Source organism: Dermacentor andersoni, chromosome 11 (genome assembly GCF_023375885.2).
Source record: "Dermacentor andersoni chromosome 11, qqDerAnde1_hic_scaffold, whole genome shotgun sequence".
NCBI classification, from domain to species: Eukaryota; Metazoa; Arthropoda; class Arachnida; order Ixodida; family Ixodidae; genus Dermacentor; species Dermacentor andersoni.
Window position 1 is genome coordinate 43,588,805 of NC_092824.1, and position 20,292 is coordinate 43,609,096.

At 44.4% G+C, this 20,292-nt stretch overlaps 1 protein-coding gene across 1 annotated transcript in view; it reads right to left on the bottom strand.

The window, feature by feature from the left end:
• Nucleotides 1–7,319: 7,319 nt before the first annotated feature.
• The window catches only part of LOC126518170 (phospholipid-transporting ATPase ABCA3-like), an 81,775-nt gene continuing 68,802 nt past the window's right edge, over nucleotides 7,320–20,292 (bottom strand). Inside the window, exon 6 of the mRNA XM_050168016.2 lies at nucleotides 7,320–7,634. Within this exon, the coding sequence (XP_050023973.1) occupies nucleotides 7,452–7,634 (183 nt within the window). The 3' untranslated portion in view covers nucleotides 7,320–7,451. The remainder of the gene's footprint in view (nucleotides 7,635–20,292) is intronic.

The window sequence follows — 20,292 nt, forward strand, 5'->3', positions numbered from 1 at the left end:
ATTTCGTTCTGTTGGAGCAGAAGCTCCTCCTGAACTGGTCCAGCCGCCCATCCATTCTCCAGCTGTCCCAGATGTCCTTCAAGAGAAAGAACCAGCCATCTCCCAGCAGCACCTGACGTGCTACATGAGGAACAATCGCCGGGAAGTGTGTCTGGAAGAAGCTGCGCCGTGTACAACCCTGTCATGGCTGCGCTTTGCACTCCAATGTTGCAACGTAGCACAAGATCTCGAAAACCAGTGATCAAGTACTCCCCGTAGCATATATGTTAAAAGGAGAGGAGCGACACAATGTTAAAGTTGCTGAAATGCAGCGCCCCCAAGCAGCGCTGCCTTTTTTGTGTTGCTGCTGCGCCATGTCTAGCGCACAATATATAAGTAATCGCAGGAGTCGCGTTCGACGTTGATAAAAAAGATATGAGTTCATTACTACTAGGCGTGCTTCGCCTGTTTTTTCGGTGGCTGCGTTTCGCGGGCCGACATGGTTCAGATTCGCTGAGCCATACGCAATTGTATCAATATTCAACTACTTCATCAATTTATTGCCATTTTATCACTTCTTCCTTCTAATAAATCGCGCTACTAAATATCTCATATTGATTGGCTTAGTCTTTTTGTACTCAGAAATATTAAAGTTATACAGGAATGACAAAAAAGAGGAGACAGCTCGTTGCAAGACAACAAGGCGTCTTGGGGAATGCGATGCAGGGCATGAGCCATGCATTGACGCAGCAGCAACAACAATGCAACGCACGTACCCTCTGGAGCCATAAATTTTGAAAGAATATATCTACGGGTAGAAAAAAAATAGAGGACATTCAGAATGTGCACCACTCATGACGGCACAGAGTAACTACGCACTTCCAGTGTCAATCGCAGTTTCTCGCTGAGGGAAGTCACTCTTTGGAATGTCTGATGTGCCTTCAAAATCTCGCACTAAACAAACTTTCAATTAAGACTTTGCAACGTTCTCGCAAAACGTACATCTCTTGCAGAAGCACATTAACTCCCGTACTCTCAAAGAAGTCCTCCCCATCTACTCAATGGAGCTGAGTTCAGCGCTGCCCCTTGACTGCCCCAGACGCTAAGGTTCTGAAGCATTGCCGTGGAGCGCCTTTAATGAAACGTGACCACTCCTTTCGAGGGGTGCCTCTGCCTGAAAAATATTGCAATATCAAGCTACAATATGTCAGCAGAGACAGGAAGAGGCCTGGACAGAAGGAGGGAGTGAAAACGTGATGATCACTGCAGAATGAAATCTGGCTAGGTGCTCAGAGGCGATTGTGTAGCGGGTAAGAGATGACAAAAAGTTGCGGCAGGGACATTTCCTGAGTAGACATTAGGCTCCCTCATGGAGGAAGTTAGAAAAAAGGTCACGCATAGGGAACAGGGAAGCAACCTTGCAGTAGTAGCAGGTGGGCTAAATGAGGACGTGCTAAACATAAAAATTGTCGGGAATAGTGCAGCGTTTGACAAAGGGTGTAGGTTTGCGTGAGATATCCCGTATGGTGCTGATTGGCACAAAGCATAGTGCCAGAGGTACCTTTACCTGACGCTAACGTACAAATAGCGGGTGCGTCCCCTAATGAGCTTATATGGCGTAATAGCAGAGAGAACGATATCGAAGTTGTGCAAATAAATAGGGAAGTGAGATGGCGGGGTGTTTTCAAGGAGACAGAATCCAGTTCAATAGCAGGCTTGGAGTGAACTGGGCTGGCAACCTGCTGGTCGTGCAATTGCCTTTCTGAGGTGCCAGAGGGCGCTCGCGAGGCCAGGATAAACAGTAATGAAGAAAGTACCCAGGGGAACGTCAGAATGGCGTAACTCTGCATAATAGAAGCGAGAAAAAGAAGAATGAAGAGAGCTCACAGAGCAATAGGCTGACATAGGTGACATTGGCCAAAGCGCGGAGAAGAACCCGCTGAAGTATGCCGTGTTTGCGAAAGGCTTATTTTCTGTCGCGTTTATCTTGGAAGCTTCTGTTTGTTTTTTATAGCCCTTGGGTAGCGCTCGTACATACTAGTGCCAAGCCAGTATAATCAAAAATATTTATTTAGCAAGCCGTCGTTAAGTATCAATATTCGCAGGTAATATATTACATTACGTCATTTCGTGAAACTAGTCGCTTTGAAATTCCTAACGCGTGGTTAAATTCAGGGCTACAGTTCAACTAGTCCAAAGATATAGGGAGGGAGGGGGGGTAGTGTGAAGAAAATACCTTCCTGACACCATCAATCGTAAATTTTTTAGCGTGTTGGGAAGTGGACCACCTAAAGCTGGCCGATTTCTCAGTGACCCAAAACTCAACACAAGTAAAAGTTTAGTGTTATTGTTTTTATTCACATATTCCATAGTGGAAAAAGGCTCACCTACGGCCGTGCGAAATCGCCAATCTGCAGAAGCAATTTTCATTCACAACTGAAACTTGTACATAATCAGCAAACATCAATTCTAGAAGATCCAAACCAATGCGAAAATTAAGCAACACGGGCTGGTCACACGGAACGTGACTATCACGTATGTTATGACGGCGACACATTTTGTGGCGTACAGAAAGAAGGTAAAGTTGGATACATGTATTTCATTGACAGTATCATATGTATAGACCCACATAATTTTAAACTGGCTACAAGCATCTGCACGAACAGGAAATAGCCTATAATTGCTCTCATTATTTGAACTACAAGCCTAATGAGGGAGCATATTTCCATAGCGCTTAGAATGGAATGTAATCTCCGTGTCGTTATACTTTGCTTAATATTGACGTATACAGAAAAGCACGGCGAGTTTTGGCACATTATTTTGACAGAACTGCGACGCAAGGAACCAACGATTCACAAAAAGAAATGGGGTTTATTGCAGCTCGTTCGGGGGATCGCAGGTAGCTCTAGATCACGAGTCCTAGCGCTTCGCATCAACAGCCCGAGCTCGTGTCCCGCGCCGCAGCGGTGGCAGTCCGCACAGTGCCACATGCATATTACCCACTACACTTAATAGAACTCTACGTTGAAAGGGGTAATACCACTTCGCACTAAATGAGCAATAAACACTCTATACCTGTATTACGGATATTATTAAATACATTTTTGCCGGCTAAACATATACCATTGCTTCTGGTCTGTTATATAGGTGCTCGAAAACTTGCACACCGCAAAGCTGTACCTAAAACAACAAGGTAACAGAGCATAAGGTACCGTCTACGCTCCAAAATCCAGATAAAACAGGGAGCTTTAACCTTCTTCGGCACGATATCTTAATAACGATGCATCAAAACGCAAGAAGAAATTACATGCGTCCATCATTTTGCCGTCATTGCTCTTGAAATTTGATAAAATATCACAGCTGTCTTTTTTTCTTTACTTAAGCCTTGGTTGTATGTATCGACAAAGAGTGCACAAAATGTATAGCCCAACAAACACGCCCTCAAGCCCTAAGTATTTTACCGACAGCACGCAGATGGGCTGCCGTCATGACGACACTGCTCCTAAGTCAGTCCACTGAGGCTTGCACAGAACTGGTCTATTCGTGCAAAATGTATACCTGCTTAAAAATAGTGAAATACTTGTGCTTACCAGCTCTCATTAATAAATCTGAAAAACTTCGCAGAACTGGAATTCCCGGTGTTAGAATACCAAACAGCCGCGCAACACATACGATGCCTCGATTTAGCCATCTTTGCCTAATGCTTGGCTGACCTGCTTCCGTGCATCTTCCAGTTGTTTGTTGCCCGCCTGATCGAGCCTCTCTGTCTTATCTTTACCATCTTCATAATTGGGACGACAACCAAAGCAGATGACGAAGTGCGATCCGACTTTTTATATTGCTGAGCGATATAAAAAAATCCTATTAAGGTATTCATTCTTTTTCGACCCACTGCCGCCCGATTCGTGGCCATACCCCGTAGTGGTTTGTGCTATAACTACAGGCACCAAACCAAACAAAACCAAGCGACTGACAAGTGTGAGCGGCGGTGTAGTCGACGGACGCACGAAGACGACGACTTCCCGCGCTTCGCGCGATTTTATATTCACAAGAAGAGGAATAAAAAATGTTAGAATGTCCGGCGATCGCTTGAAGCAGGCATGTTCGTTCAAACCGAAACTAGCATTCGCCTTACGGGGGTTGGTGGTAGTTCCAGACCACGATAAACAGACTATCGTGCATCGCCTGTTAAAGCGCGAGCAATTTCGTGATGCCTTTTTTTCCAACGAGGAAAAAGCAGACATTATCCTTGCCGTAGGAGTTGCAGGCGGGCATAGACGACACGCTGCAAGAATATTTCGAAGCTGGCACCCGGGCACGCGACCGACACCGATGACAACATACAATAGCTACGAGTGGCTGAAGGAAACCGCAGCTTCACAAGAACGAGGCAGAGAGCTTCAGTCATAAATAACGAGGTTCGCTATACCGTTTTGTCTTGAATGGCGGCTAACCCGCACGCTAGCACGCGTAGTGTGAGCGCACAGCTCGGTGTGTCCAACCCAACTGCCTGGAGGATTTCGAAAACAGCTGGACTGCACCCCTATCATCTGCGGTTGCATCAATGCCTGGACTCCAGGTACCTCCAAGAAAGATTCGACTTCGAATTGGATTTTGATTCGGGAGGAGCAGGATTCTCACTTTCCCACCAAGGTACTCTGGACTGACGAGGCGAACTTTTCCCGAAAGTGCCAAGTAAATATCTACAACGCACACTATTGGAGTGAGTAAAATCCCCACTGGCTAGGAAGATCCCACCACCAATATCAGCGGTCTTTTAAAGATTGGTGCGAAATATATCACAGCACAATCATTGGCCCAGTATTTTTTAACAACACTCTGACCGGCAAGAGGTATGTGAGTGAGTTCCTCAAACGGCCGGTTGAAGACTTCTGCTGCAACATGCCACTAGCCCAGATTGACGCAATGACGGAACCTTTCCAGGACAAAGGATAGGGAAGCACTGACCTGTCATGTGGCCGGCAAGGTCACCCGACGTCAACCTTCTTGACTTTTTCTTGTGGGGGTATATTAGAGATCACCTGTGCACGACAGAAACGACAATTCCAGAAGCCTCACAAGAGAAGATAACTGAAGCTTGCCGCATCATTTAACCGACGTTGCTCAAGGCAGCGGCAGGAAGCCTTCTCAGATGATCCCAGTGTTGTATCGCTGCAGAAGGTAGCCTATATATACGGTTAGGGGAACAATATACAGTTAGCTTAGCTAAGACACGCAAAAGCTTCGACTGTCCCTCATTTTTATGTCGCTTGAAAATACGCGTTATTTGCTCAACACCAATGCCTGCACTTTTTCATTCCACGTTATGTCAAATAGATTGGGTTCTTGTGAGTACTTCAACCGTGTAGGCATGAGCATAACAAGATATTACACATAGTTTGGCAAAGAAAGCACTTTGTGCTCCTGTAGGCTTATTTTTACCAAACCCTACTGTGATGGTCGTGAAAATCTTTGGAAAACAATTTGTTGGTCGCGAAAATGACTACATGTGGCTGCACATTTTCCATACATTTAGCGCTCCATTGTAATGTTGAATGAAAAGTCAGCATATTGCCGACTTTCTTGGACGAACCTACTGGATGCAGAGTTTGGGACATTGCTTCTCCGACATATCAGAAAAGCAACGGCCGGAACTCTGAAGCACGCCGGTTCTTCGAAGAAATTCGGCTACACCCTCGGATAGCAGCATTGCTGTAAACACTGCTACACTAGACGGCACTCCCAAGTTTTGCGATTTGCTCACGCACCTACAGCGGCTGAGGTCGAGAACCTGAGATCTCTGTGGCAATATGAGTATTCCAGAATAAAGCAAACCAACGTGTTATCTATCCGTGTTGCCTATAATGATGCTGGCATTGCTGCTGCTGCAGCAGCTCCCTGTAAACCTGTTCGCGCCACCGCTAGAGATGACTAATCGGCGCTGGAGCGACGACAGCAGGGGTCCTATGGAACTCGCCGTAAACTGTAGCGATTGCAAGCTGTCAAAAATGCGAGGTCACTATATCCACAACGTGGCATCCGAGATGGGAGCGGTGCGTTCATACGATGTTGCCAAAGCACATTAACAAGGCACAGTAACACTGTGCCTGAAAGAGATGTCGGAACGTACTCTGTTCGAATACATCGGAAGTAAAAAACACTCGCGTCACCTCACGACCTTTTGCACGAAGAGGCGTGACATGGCCATGGCTGCACAAAATGAAAGTTGAGTATTCAGAGGTTTGAGAGAGCAGTAATGTTTATTCACCTGCAACTTTTTAATTGATCACGCTAACATTATTTTCTTGTTCGAATCTTTCTCTGAGTAACACTCCCTATATCTAGGCTGTATTCATTAGGGCTTAAACCGTTTCAGGGTTCCTTTTGACAAAAATTGACCTAACTGCAATGAATCAAATGTAACTGGTTATTTTTAGAATATACTTGCAAGAAGTTTTTTTTTAACTAAGAGTCAACGAGAAGTGGGCGAAGCGTGACCCGTTCCTATTATTTTCTGCAGAATATAAATGTTTTTATTGTACGAAAGTGACCAAGATTGCAGCAGGCCTCCAGTAGCACAACAATAAAGCCCTTCGCCTGAGGCACGTTGCAGCACCTTAGACGACATATAACTAGCCATCATATATCCTGTCACCAATCTGTACCACCAAATTTAGTGCAGCATGTTGATTTGGAACTAGATGTGGCTCATGTAACGGCGAGAACCATAAAGGGCCAGTAAAGGCAAACTGTGGACCAGTTTCAATTGATAAAGTATTTTCGAAAAACACTAGTATCGCTCATTTGGTGGTATTTCGCCGATAAATAAAAGAAAAAATAACGGCTAAGCTTTTATTTTTGAATTTTGAGCGAGAACGTTAGGGCCGATACGTCAGCGTGAAATCGCGGATTGCGAAGAATCCTCTTTTCCATTTCGGCCGTCGTGGTTCAGTGTACGTTCGTGAAACTTGTACAAGTTCTTGCAACCGTTGGGTATTTTTAGAATATGACGCAGTCCATTCTGACTGATGCATGTTTTACTATGCCGCAACGCACATCCTTGCAACGGACAAATCTGTGCCGTCACGGAGTTCTGGTGCGAGAGTTCCAAGGCGGCGTCACCACCTGACTTTCGTCCTTGCTTCCTTCCTGCTGCATCTTCTTGTGGTAAGCATGAGCAGTCTGTTATAGCGGAAAGGTAATACACTAAGGCATCCCAAATTATTTTTTTCTTTGCGTCTTTTAACGCCTAGACTCCTTTCACACTTTTATTCCTTATTTTATCGTTCTATGTTTCGATCAGCCTTTGATGACCAGTGTCCTGAAGCAGTGCAAAAAAATTATCGAACTCCAAGCGCTCCATGTCAGAAAGGCCTTTATTGCTTGCCTCGCGAAGCAACTTGCAGCAGCCGGCGTTGTGTCTAAACCCTGGACGTGGCCCTGCTGCTGAACACTCTCTAACCAACGTCTAGTTAAGCGAAACCGCCAGGAAGAGAGGGAGATCCCTGGAATCTGGCAAAGTTCAAGAAGATGTCTTCGAGGGTGTTCTCGCCGACCAGGACGTGTTCAAGGGGGAAATTTTGCTGGAGTTGCCCCACCTTGATGAATAGCTCGCTCCAAGGTATTCGCTCCATCAGGTGGTAGCCGAGCAGATTCTGGACGGCAAAAGAAAAAAAAAAAAGAAAAACAGCCGTTCACGTACGACGTGCAGGCACCACGCACAACAATGAAACAGAAATGTTACCATTGGCATCGGAAGAAAAACGATAGGCTCTTAACCACGATGTGCAATAATTTCGTAAGACACCTACGTGATCCCATAGAAGGTGTCGGTGTTGTGCAGGACCATGTTCAAAAAAAGATAAAGACGGATTATTCCACACGAATATTACCAAGTGCATGTTCTTCAAAATTTTGATCAAAACCCACCAGTTGATGTCGTTTAGTCGGTCACAGTCAATAAAGTAATTAAAATTAGGTAACATACTCATTACCTGTTGTTCAAGTTGTCAAGACGTCAATCGAGCAGTTGCAGCTAATCGCTAGAAAGGTTACAATAGTGCGTTTTCAACAAGGTACACATGCCCTACACACAAAAAATATCACGTGCCCGCGTGCACGAGATTTTACATTAGCGGGCAGGTTTTTGTGGCAATTTGCAGAAAGCTACGGAGCGCGCAAAAAAGAGAGCGCTTCTAAAGAATTCCACCTATTCACATGCCTTAGCTTAAGCCGGAGAAGAAAAAACCCAAACACGTTGTTTTCAACAGGAAAATAATACATAACGTACCACTGAGTGCTAATTATGACCTATTTTCTGCTTTTATCTTCCTCGTCTGTGTAAATGCGAATCCATTACACGTGATTCTACAACCCATTCCAGTATCTGCTCCGAAAAACCAAGGAGACTGTCAAACGCGGTCCTACTGCTTGGCACAGTAACGGATGTGGAGAACATCTGCGCTCGTATCTTTCGCTTCAAGCCTACAGCAAGTTATCCGCGGTCATTGCGCTATCAAACAGTTTGAATTGGAAAGCAAAGGATTCACCTCAGGCCATCAAACATTCTGAATAGAAAAGCAAGCGATTTATCTCAGGTCATCAAACAGTCTGTATAAGATATCAAGTGATTAATCTCAGGCCATCAGACAGCCTCAACCGGAAAAGAAACAATTCATCTCAGGTCATCAAAGAACCTGAATAGGAAATAAAGCGATTCATATAAGGCCACGAAACCGTGTAATTAAGAGTGAAAACGATTGATCGCAAGCCATCAAACAGTCTGAAAAGGAAAGCAAGCAATCGAACACTCTGAACAGGAAATCTAGCGATTCATTCCCGGTAAACAAACACATTGATAAGGAAAGGGAGCGATTGATCTCAGACCATAAAACAGTCTGAACAGGAAAACAAGCGAATCCTTTAAAGCTCGCCGCTCAGGAAATTGAGTTTGGTACATTTATTTGATGTTGAAACACGATAATCGCTCGGAGTTGCTGGCGCGCCTTGGTTACAACAAGAGTGCATTGCCGTGCTCGGCCCCTCATTTCGCCTTGTTTCGATGGCCATTACGCAGCTCTACACTCCTGCGATTGATGTTGTTTAATTATGACAGGAACTGGAAAGATCGGTAATCATATTTAAGCACCTAACTAGATGTCATAAACGGAAAATTACTGGCAGTTTTCAGCAATACTCCAAACAACGTTTGCTGTTTTTTACCTTTGTAACAGAAATCATCTGTCTGTACACTTGGTACATCATGTATAAAAAGCCATGAGACATAACATAAGGTATCATTTGCTCTATGAGCCTCGGGAAATCAGTGTCCACATTGATTTTTTTCTGATAAGCGTGTATACGGCGCTGAACCTTCATGTGCTTACCTTGACATGTAATCTCATAGCATTATGCCTCGAGATAGACATATCCTCATACATTGTTACTCATTCTTGTAGAGGTAGAGATATATCTCAACTTCTGCACATACCAACCAACGGTTATCACGAGAAATAAAGTGGCAGTTAAAAGCTATCAAACAGAAATCTACAACATGTATGAGGAAATAGGTTAAACCACATTTGTGACCTGCCAAGCATGCATACATGCTGCCACGCAGGCTTATCGTAGCCACGGCGAAATTCACAAAGCTGTTTTCTTCGTAGTGCTAATACCATCAGCCGAATGCCTTCTGCTTATGTAGTGTCCAACATCACAATGTCGTGCTATCTGCGCTAACAAATAGAATTACTGCGTAAGAATGTTCTTATGTGGACGCACGACTTGGGCGCGTTGCAGGAACACTTTCAAGAATTTGCCATTACAAATGGTAAGGGCTTACAGAGAAAAAGGCAAATTGGTACATGAGAAATGCCCAAAGTGAAATGAAAAACTGGCTACCTACATATTAGGGCTCTGCGTATTGAAAGAGGCCGGAGCGAAATTACGGCCTAGAGGAATAATTTACAGAAAATGTCCTTGATTTGATGACAAACGCGTATTTCGTTCGGTAATGCGTAATAATGTCAGACGCGTGCCACTTTTCAGATTCACTATTCCCTATGTGCGACTCACGCGATGTATGGCGGCTTGACCTAAAATGAGTTCAAAACAACGCTTTTTGCGACAAAGTCGAGGGGACGCGACGTGTAGGTGGCACAGTTGCCTTAAGAGAAGATTTGTATAATTGTATAAATTGTTTTAGGAAGAGGTACACAAAGACTATCATACTTGCCATCGTGGTACGTAGCTCTTATCAGGCACTCTAAACATTACTGACAGAACAGATGCGCGCCAGATAAGCATGGCGGTTCTGCGAGATTTTATAATAAAACCAGGGTGCTTGGCCTGTTACCAGGGATATAGACCATAACCGCTCAAGCAGATAATGCCAGCTTAGCATACTGGTGACGAATTATCTATTAAACAATAAATCGGGGATACCGTGCCACTATCTGGTGCATCGTGCGTTGCCATACGGACACATACGTCTCAGATTACCATATATGGTGCGAGTGAAACTGATGAAGAAAACTCGTAGTAACGGACCGTTAACCAGGTACACCGAGCATCAAACATACCTACTGAAGTATGCTGACGAAGCGAACATATTTTTGACATCAATGGTTCTAATGAAAGCAGAGACTATGGTAAAAAAGTACTTCGGTAATTTGGCATTCACCTTCCAATAAAATACATTTTTGTTTACTTTATCGAAAACAAATTAGGTACGTTATTTCTAGGTCCAACAATTTTATTGATTTCTGTGCTATTGGTAAGCACTTCCAGAGCTCTAAAAGTACATAGTTGCCTTGATGGATATTTTTCGTATTTGGTACCACCAAAGCGTTTACTGGAACAGACACACGTAAAAAGATTTGCCTCTCTATCTGATAAAAGCTTTGGCTTTCTCTGCAAGGCTGCCAATCTGGCACCAGTGGAAATGATGTTGCAGATGTATTATGCACTTAATTACAATTTTTATCTTATTGCATGTTATTGGGGAAACCACCACTACTAACAAACAACAGAAACTGCTCATTCTCCACGAGAGAGCTTTAGGGCACCTTCATGCATGGTTATTATTGCAGACGAAAATATTTTTCCACGCAGCCGCTATATAGCTCGTATGAGTTGCATTAAGCGAATCAGGTCTTCTATTTTGGCTTGCTGCAGTAAATTAGCCCCAATAGGGTATAGACTAAAGACCACACGATTCCTAACGAATATCTTCTCCGGTCACAAATGCTAGTGGTCACTAAATTTCGTACTATAGCAGAGAAAAGGTAACATTTCTCTTTGTCGCAACTTTTATTAAAGTGGAAAGGAAGACAGTTTTGTGCTTGGAGTATATGAAATGCAGCTAAACACTAAAATATTACTTCAAATTTGTGTTTTTCATAGTACGATAGTACTGTAATGCTGCGAAAAAAAAAAGATTGAACAAGAAAACGACGATTTTCTCTGACGAGAGCGACTGGATTTTAACGGCTATCTACCCGATATATCAACCTTGTTAACTTTCATCGGTAAACTACCACGCGTAATCCACCACCGTTTTGATGGCGGCTGGATAACCTGACCACACTGAGCAGCTCATCAACCACCTGATCTTTGCCGAAGCCACCACCTTGCTGGACTACCTGCATCACCGCTGGTGGTTGATATGGGACGCGGTGAAGACAGAACCCACATGGTAAGAGCTCTAGCGGACGCTTCGTTACCACTTTCAGCGGCAGCTTCTTCAAGGCAAAGCCAGCCCCTGTTCCAGGCCTTCACTTTCGGAGTAAAATCCGCGAAGGATGTGGACGAGTGTCACAACCACTACAAACGGGTGAGCAACTACTACCATCGGGACGGAGAAAATCGGCTTTCAAACGCTGTTTTTATGAAGGGCCGCGGCGCTAATGAGGTTTCATTACCACGAATATACGCTTAAAGCGTGGGATTGCTTCGCGTCCAAAATAAGGAGCGTTTTGGAGGATTCCGTCACGAAGAAGAAAACAGAGCAGACGCTCCATCAAAGAGCGCAAGTTGCAGGCGACAGGTGCACCATGCGTATAGAAGTCATACTGAATCCCTGCAAAGATGCAATATCAGAGAAGGACAAAGTTGGCCACCTGTTCAAAGTAATCGCCAAAGATGTTTGCAATTTACTCATCAGCAAGGAGACCCTCAACTCAGTCGCCGACGTAATACGGCACTGACGCACTTTCGAGGCCCTCAAGTCGCGAAGCATCAGATCAGAATTTCGCCCGCTTCCAAACGATACAACTGTTGCCAGCGTAGGGGACTGCCCATCACTCGATGTCCCGTCGACTATCAGGCAGACCATGCGGGGGCAGCAGAGTCGACGCGTACAAATGACCGACGGCATATGTTTATGGGACGCTCAGCAGTTTTAGCGTCTCACACGTGCTCCTCTGCCCATTGCTGGAATAGGTGTGGAACACTAACACCTGAGGCCACCATTACGAATGCAGCGTAACTACCTCCAGGAGCTTAGTTACTTCCGTACTGCTGCATATCCGCCTCGTTACTCTGCTGTAAACCTGCAGCCAAACGAGCGATCTTATCGTCCTGACTGTCCGCCTATCCAGCTTTAGGTTTAGTCGGTTTAGTCGGCGTGATTGACAAAACGTGGGGCAGTGACCTTAAAATTTTCATACTTCCGGCGGTGACGTACGATGACATCAATAGAACAAAAATCAAATAATTAAAAGGTATCTTTGCGCACTGAACTTTCTCACAAAGCTTGTCCCGCCAGCGTTATCAGTTTCTTGATAAAGCGTAGCCGCTCGTCGGCTGGAAATGACTTATCATGCCACGAACGTTTACTCGCGACGAAGCAAACTCAGCGGTGATTGATCCCGGGCTTTTCAGACGCTTCCTAAAAGACAGTCATGGTTGTTTCTTCTTTTTTTTCTTTGTTTTTATAGCTGTGGAGCGAACTGGCTCGGATAATCGTCGGAAACACTTCGTAGCAGCTTTAGCTCGGGCCTAACTCCGATGTCGCCCATTCAAATACAGGTAAAACGCAGAAACGCTTTTCTGATATAACCACTGGGCCGGCTTTAATGAAATTTGTTGCAATTGAAAGAGGATGTTAAACTCTAGTGACTGTTGGAAGCGGCATTTTTTTTAATTAGTTCTGCATGTTTTAAAAGGAATTTTAAAAAATTGAGACGATTGAAAAAAAAAAAAAATCGAACCACGAAACTTATAAATTGGATACCCAGAATGGATATCCCAGTTCGGCTAACTGCATCCATGAGAGCATCGAAAGCTGGCAAAGTTGATATGTATATTTATATCTTTGGTGAGTTTGTTACGTTGTTTACAAGGGTTTCGCAAAAGTTATTTTCATAAATTAGTGGTACTTCTGAGAGACATGTACAATGTACCAATTTCCGTCCGCTTCAGATGTACATTTAGGTGCGATTGAAGAAATTGTGAGTTCTTTTTTGATTGCTGAGGTACAGATAGTGCCGTTTTCTAAAAATATGAGATTTTTACCAATCTTTAAAAAAAATTGTGACGATATGAAAAAGAATTTACAACAAATAGTAACTATATTTATTTCTTTATTTTAAATGCAACAAACCTCTTCGAATTTGGTGATGTGCTTGCCGAGGAAAACGATTTCTCAATTTCCATGTATTTAGATAGGAGGCCCGTCCTAAAGATTTTTCAACGTCGCGCAACGTCTGCGAGAGACACCGTCGTGCACGGCTTTTCATTTTCACCTACAGGTTTCCATGAGATACCCCGTATTATTTCCATAAGAGTTTTGCTTTCCGCACTGATGGGCTACCGTAGCAGCTGCAAATTGAGAAAATATCTGCTTAGATATTGAGATGGACGCATAACAACTTGGTTTTGCACTTTGGGGCAGCAGGTGTGACATAACAATTGTGCGAACTGTTTCTGTGTCGTCGTCCGTTAGCATGCTATGGCCGGAGATGCTCACAATATCACGTCACATTTACTGGTCATCGGGCCAGGTACGCCTTTGGACATGACATATACATTACTTTAGTTGTCAAAGCACTGAGCCGTCACGGTTATCCCAGTGTGTGAGAGATGACCACTGTTTATGACTATTGTGCAGTAATACATGCAGTATTTGTCTGTTCTTCATAATGTCTACCACGTGGCCGTTCTGATTTTATAATATAGCCGCGTTGCAGACTAGCAGATATCGAACGCCAAAAAGGCTGCTCACGTACTCAAAAGCACCGCGCACAACTCCTCACTCTTACTTTCATTCAAGAGTTGTGCGACTGTCGAGGACACCATTAAGGAATTTTGGCAGTTCGAGGAAGGGGACATTCGGCACATGCATCCTCATTGCGCGAAAATCGGTATCAGCCTTTGAATAATGACACCCTAGAGTGCATTGAAAATGACGTGATTGAGTCCGCGTCGCAAATTTCAGACCCATGCCTCAAACTAAACATCTCACTTTTGTGTGAAGTCGCCTGGGAGTTGCCGGGCGCTAGCATCGGCCATAAGACCTAATGCCATCACCATCATCAGCCAGGTTAAGCCCACTGCAGGGCAAAGGCCTCTCCCATATTTATTCAACTACCCCGGTCATGTACCAATTGTGGCCCTGTTGTTCCTGCAAACTTCTTAATCTCATCCGCCCACCTAACATTCTGCCGCCCCCTGCTACGCTTCCCTTCCCTTGGAAACCAGTCCGTAACCCTTAATGACCATCGGTTATCTTCCCGCCTCATTACATGTCCTACCCATGCCCATTTCTTTTTCTTGATTTCAACTAAGATGTCATTACCACGCGTTTGTTCCCTCACCCAATCTGCTCATTCTTCTTTCCATAGCTCGTTGCGTCGTCTTCAAATTAAGTAGAACCCTATTCGTAATCCTCCAGGTTTCTGCCCCGTAGGTGAGTACTGGTAAGACACAGCTGTTATACACTTTTCTCTTGATGGATAATGGAAACCTGCTGTTCATGATCTGAGAATGCCTGCCAAGGACACCCCAGCCCATTCTTATGCTTCTGATTATTTCAGTCTCATGATCCGCATCCGCGGTCACTACCTGTCCCAAGGACATGTATTCCCTTACCACTTCAAGTGCCTCGCTACCTATCGTAAATTGCTGTTCTCTTCCGAGACTGTTAAACATTACTTTAGTTTTCTGCAGATTAATTTTTAGGTCCACCCTTCTGCTTTGCCTCTCCAGGTCAGTGAGCCTGCATTACAATTGGTAGCCTGAGTTACTAAGCAAGGCAATATCATCAGCGAATCGCAAGTTACTAAGGTATTCTCCATTGACTCTTATCCCCAATTCTTCCGAATCCAGGTCTCTGAATGCCTCCTGTAAACGCACTGCGAATAGCATTAGAGAGATCGTATCTCCGTGCCTGACGCCTTTCTTTACTGGGATTTTGTTGCTTGCTTTATGGAGCACTACGGTGGCTGTGGAGCCGCTATAGGTATCTTTCAGTATGTTTAGGACCTATTGCACCTCTCTTCATTCTCGCCTTATTTCGTACAATCGGGTTTCAGTCGAACTCTTTCAAGAGCAAATTTATTTTTCCCAAAATTTGGCCACAGGGCCAACGTATGGTATGTCGTTTTTAACTTCAAGTTATCTTTAAGTTAGTGCTGTCCTGAGATTTCCATCGGTTTCACCTTTCCGAAGGTACCCGCATTTCTGTCCGCATCTGCTCATATTTTAGAGAGATTTTTGATAGACGTTGAATCCATAGCACGGCCATGCTGCTCATAATTTTTATTTTGTGAGGTCCTCTGCAAGCCTCTTTATTTTGCCGTTCATGAACTTCCTGCATTCACTATGAAGCAAAGCCATTTTGACGACTACATTCCCAAGGAAGTCAGCAATCGGGCAACGGCCAATGGATTGAAGCCATTGAATCAAATTTACCGTTGACAACCGTTTTTTCCCACTTCGACTATAACTATTGCATTACTTAATTAACTTCCCAGTGTAGAAGATTATGCGGATTCCACGCACTGTGCAAATCCATGTAAGCGAAGCTCGTTGTGCAGTTTTCTTATATTGAGGATATTTAGCGGTGATGGTGACTGCGAATGTCTCATTTCTTCAGCGTTTTCTACAATAGGAGAGTAGTGAGTTTATGTTAAACGTTATATTGCGTGTACCACTTATGTTTGCGTAGTACACAGAACATACCGCGAGACGTGCCGTGAGGCTTTGTTGCGCTCCTTTGTTTATAACCTATTAGAAAGTTGAGCATTGTCATTGCCTCAAAGGGCACATCGCCTCGCGGGAGAAGTGTTGTGCAGAATTATGGGGCTGTACGTGCTAAAACCAGAATCGGAATTTTAGGCACGCCGTAGTAGTGGACTCCAGAAAATTGGACCACCTGGGGCTCTTTACCATGCACCTAAATAAAAGTACACGGGCGTTTTTGCATCTCGCCCCCATCGAAACGCGGCCGCCGTGGCCGGGATGCGATGCCACCACCGCGTGCTAATGACGCTCTTTACGCCGCACTTTCGTCTTACGCGTGGTTGTGAACTGTAGTGAAGGGCACGAGGGTAACATGCTTGCCCCAAATAAACCATTCGCGATAAAATACGTTGGTGGCCTAGTCGGTTTGCATTCATGATATACTGTGTAAATGCGACTGAACGGTGACGTAGAAAGAAACAGATGCGCCAATCATGGATCCAAAACCACCAACGTCTTTTAAATATTTTAGCACTGTCTCTGGCTGTCTGTTTCATTTTACGTCCTCGTTTAGTCGCGCTTGCACATTCTATTTGGAATAACCCTTTGTTCGACGGTTGGACATATGTCAAAGGCCCACAATACGAACCACCTTCCAGTCGGTGTCAGCTTGAAAAGGGGGGAACTAAGATGAAACGTTTTCAAGCGGATAGGCTTTTAATTGTAATAAGGATATCTTTAATTGAAATTTCCTTCCTTTCCATGAGGTGAAAGCCGACTAATAAGCATTTAAATTTTATTGACCTTTAAGGCCTCCTGCTATTATAAGGTTGCTGCCTTTTCCAACGTCCTAAAATAAAATTTATTTTTTGAATAATAAATTATTGCGTTAAGTGTGTAAAGACGTCACACACACAAAAAAGAGCTAGTCCAGTTCCCAGTAATGACTAAATGAAAATGTAGCACGCCTATACTGTCACTTTGTAGTGATGCGAAAAACAAGGCAGTTCCAAAAGAGTGAGTTACGAATCTAACTCATTATAAGGCGAGCTTGCACTGGAAGAAAATAACGCACAGTAAATTGAACAGGCCTCAGGCATTGACACTCTGACACTTGCAGGTCTGGGCATAGCCTAACCCTGCACTGTTACAGCAGATCTATCCCGAAATTCAAACGTCACACACTTCTGCGCTTTGCTCAGACTTTGCCAACTTAGAACACGTGCACTGGCGGTGCCCCGGGTTACGATGCGATGGATGTGCTACGTCGTGCAAGTGGGAGACTGCCCTACGCAGTCCCAATTTTGAAGCCCAACTATGGGCAGTCCAACGGGCCTGCGACGTGGTGTTGATGCTAGGCCTTTCTGTCCCGATGTGTGCGCCGCCCCCCACGTGCTGGTGCACGGGCCGATGCCCCTCAATAAAGTTTTACCATCCATCCATCGTTTCATCATTCGAGTGTTCAGATTCGTAACCTCTAGATACGGAGTAAGTTGAGAAGTTATATGCGTAATGAACGAAGCTAGGTTAATTAACATTTCAATTATTCATCTTAGGTGGCTAAAGCTAATGAGCAGTTTGGAGCCCGCCCTCAAGTTTACCTAGCTGAGCAAAAAAATTTTTGATTGAAGATTTTTCTGTAAGTGCTATCCGAACAAATATTTTGCAATTAAATGCTTTCTGAAAGTGTGACTGATGCAGAAAAAGTGCTTCTGTAAACTCACAGAAATAACGACGCTTCAGGAAGGGACACAAAAGAGGAACCACACATTCACTGCGCTAAGAACTTGAAGCGTTGTTCTTTCAATGACAATAAACCAACAGTCAGTCAATCCTTGCAAACCAGTAAAGTCAGCCTGATCGCACCTAGGCTTTTGTGATGTCATTAAAGGTGTGGCTCCGTGAGAATGTTCCTTGTGGCCTGCCGGCTTGCGATTTTTATTGACGCTGTTTTTCAAAGGCAAGCAGTTGAATGTTTTTTGTCAATATAGCAGCGAGCGTGTGCCACCGAAAGCTTGCTTGGTTGCCGAAGCGATGCACGACGCAATGATGGTGCAGATTTAGCGCGTCGCTGGTATCAAGACAATGCGCTTCTGTCGAGGGAAGAAAGATGACGAAGTTGAACAGCTCGGCAGCTGCCCAGGGAGCCGTGCTATTGATGACGGTGCCATCGTGATAAAATCTGCGGCATCGATATTGATGGCTCAGGCTTTTTTTTGCGTTCATTTCGATTTCAGAAAGATATAATACTACAAATACAATGTGATTAGTTCTTGTCTCGTAGATTTGCATATAAATTAACTCTATATCCTATTCATTCCCGAGAGTAGCTATAAGCAGGTAAAGCTCACTCCCTCGCTAGCTAGCGCATACTCACAAACAGGGGCACGTGTATACACAGAGAGAGAGAGAGAGAGAGAGAGAGATGCGACACATATTCGCCCGCTAATACATTTGCATGCGCCCACGCATGCACATACGGATAAAAATGGACGCACGTATGTACACAGAACTACACACACACTCAAAGGCACGTATGCTCACACACGTACAGACTCACTAGTGCGCGCCCATATTCAAATACGCAGACACAAACATGCGTTCTCACGCAAATAAAGTGCACGTGCATGTAGACTACGTCTCCTTCCCTGCTGGCTCAAAAAAACATGCGCGTGCAAACAGACCGAATGACACTCACTCTGCGATTACCGTTCAAACTCCAGTTATTATATATCGCTTTACGGCTTAAATTTGGCGCTTCTTCAAGTCAATGTGCCCACTGCCCAGAGGATGCAATGCCATTTGCTCTGGTGGTACGAAACAACCGCCCATTCCAGACCGAAACACTGCTTTAACGCCCCACCGATGTTCCGACTAAGTGCGATAAATGCATATGTTCTTAGAGGGGACTACCCGCTCGGCGCAGACATTGAAGCTTGTTGATACTCGGCCGATATATTGAAATAGAATTTTCCAAAATCGCGCCCATTCAGTTACGCATGTTCATTGTCGTGAAGTTCTATGGAAAGGTGGAGTTGCAAGATCCAGAATTCCTGAACATGTCCATGCTACAAAGGAGGATAGTTTTTTTGAGCCTAGTGCATGCGCATGCTTGTTGCCATGTTGTCCAAGGAATAAAGTCTGATATTAAAAGCGGTGACTTAACAAACGAGCAACCCATTGCTACGTTTCAAAAATAAAAATAAATATATATTTCCAAGAGCACTCTTGGAAAAAGCAAACCCGAATGTTCAGTCTTGGGTTTCGGCCATCTGGGGTGAAACTATCGAACTCAGTCCTACGGGCCGCTAAAATGAAAACGTCGGGCAACACGACATCGAATAACTGCTAGCATGAAGCGGAATGATAGGTGCCGGCGATTAAACCACTCAACCAGGGGTTCCATCAGTACCGCAATGAGACGCTCGGGTTGTTATATATACCACGTGAATTTGCACAACTGTGTTTCAAAAATCGCCTGTGGGAACGGTGTTACGCCCAGTGTAGAGAGTTGAGATGGACACTAAGCGGAAGCTGAGTTTCCGGACAACATACGCTGTAGCGGCTGTTACAGTAGCAGCCATGCTTTTATCACAGCTGCCGTTTTTGTCTAAAAAATCGAGTACAAATTTTCCTCGTTTCCATAAGCTTCCATTGCTGAATCTTCAACCTCTCGGGGAACCAAATTCTTGCTTTCCACAGCGCGATCACGGCATTTGTCTTGTGTGGATTGTCGTCTAGAACATGTCTGTCACCTGCCTTTTTCAGTGATCGACCTGCAGCTTTAATTATTCGCGAAAAACTCACTCGTTTTATTTAAAACGCACTAGCTTTGTGCCGCGGCCGCTTGAGACGCTAGTTCGTAGGCGTCCAACAATAAATTAATTATGAAGAGCAACTGAGGAATATGGAAGAAATTAAATGGGCTGGGAGAGTGTTGAGGTATTTGTACCAAAAAACATTGATTCACACTGGAGGAAAAGAACTGGAAAGCTTACGAGCAAGTATGCGGCTGGTACGGTGAGTAGCACATCAACAAGCAACGTCAAGCGGAAAGTCAGAGAGGCTGAAATAATCTCATGGATGGCGCCAATGAAATAGAAACTTGCCGTGAGTAACTACTTAAGAGGC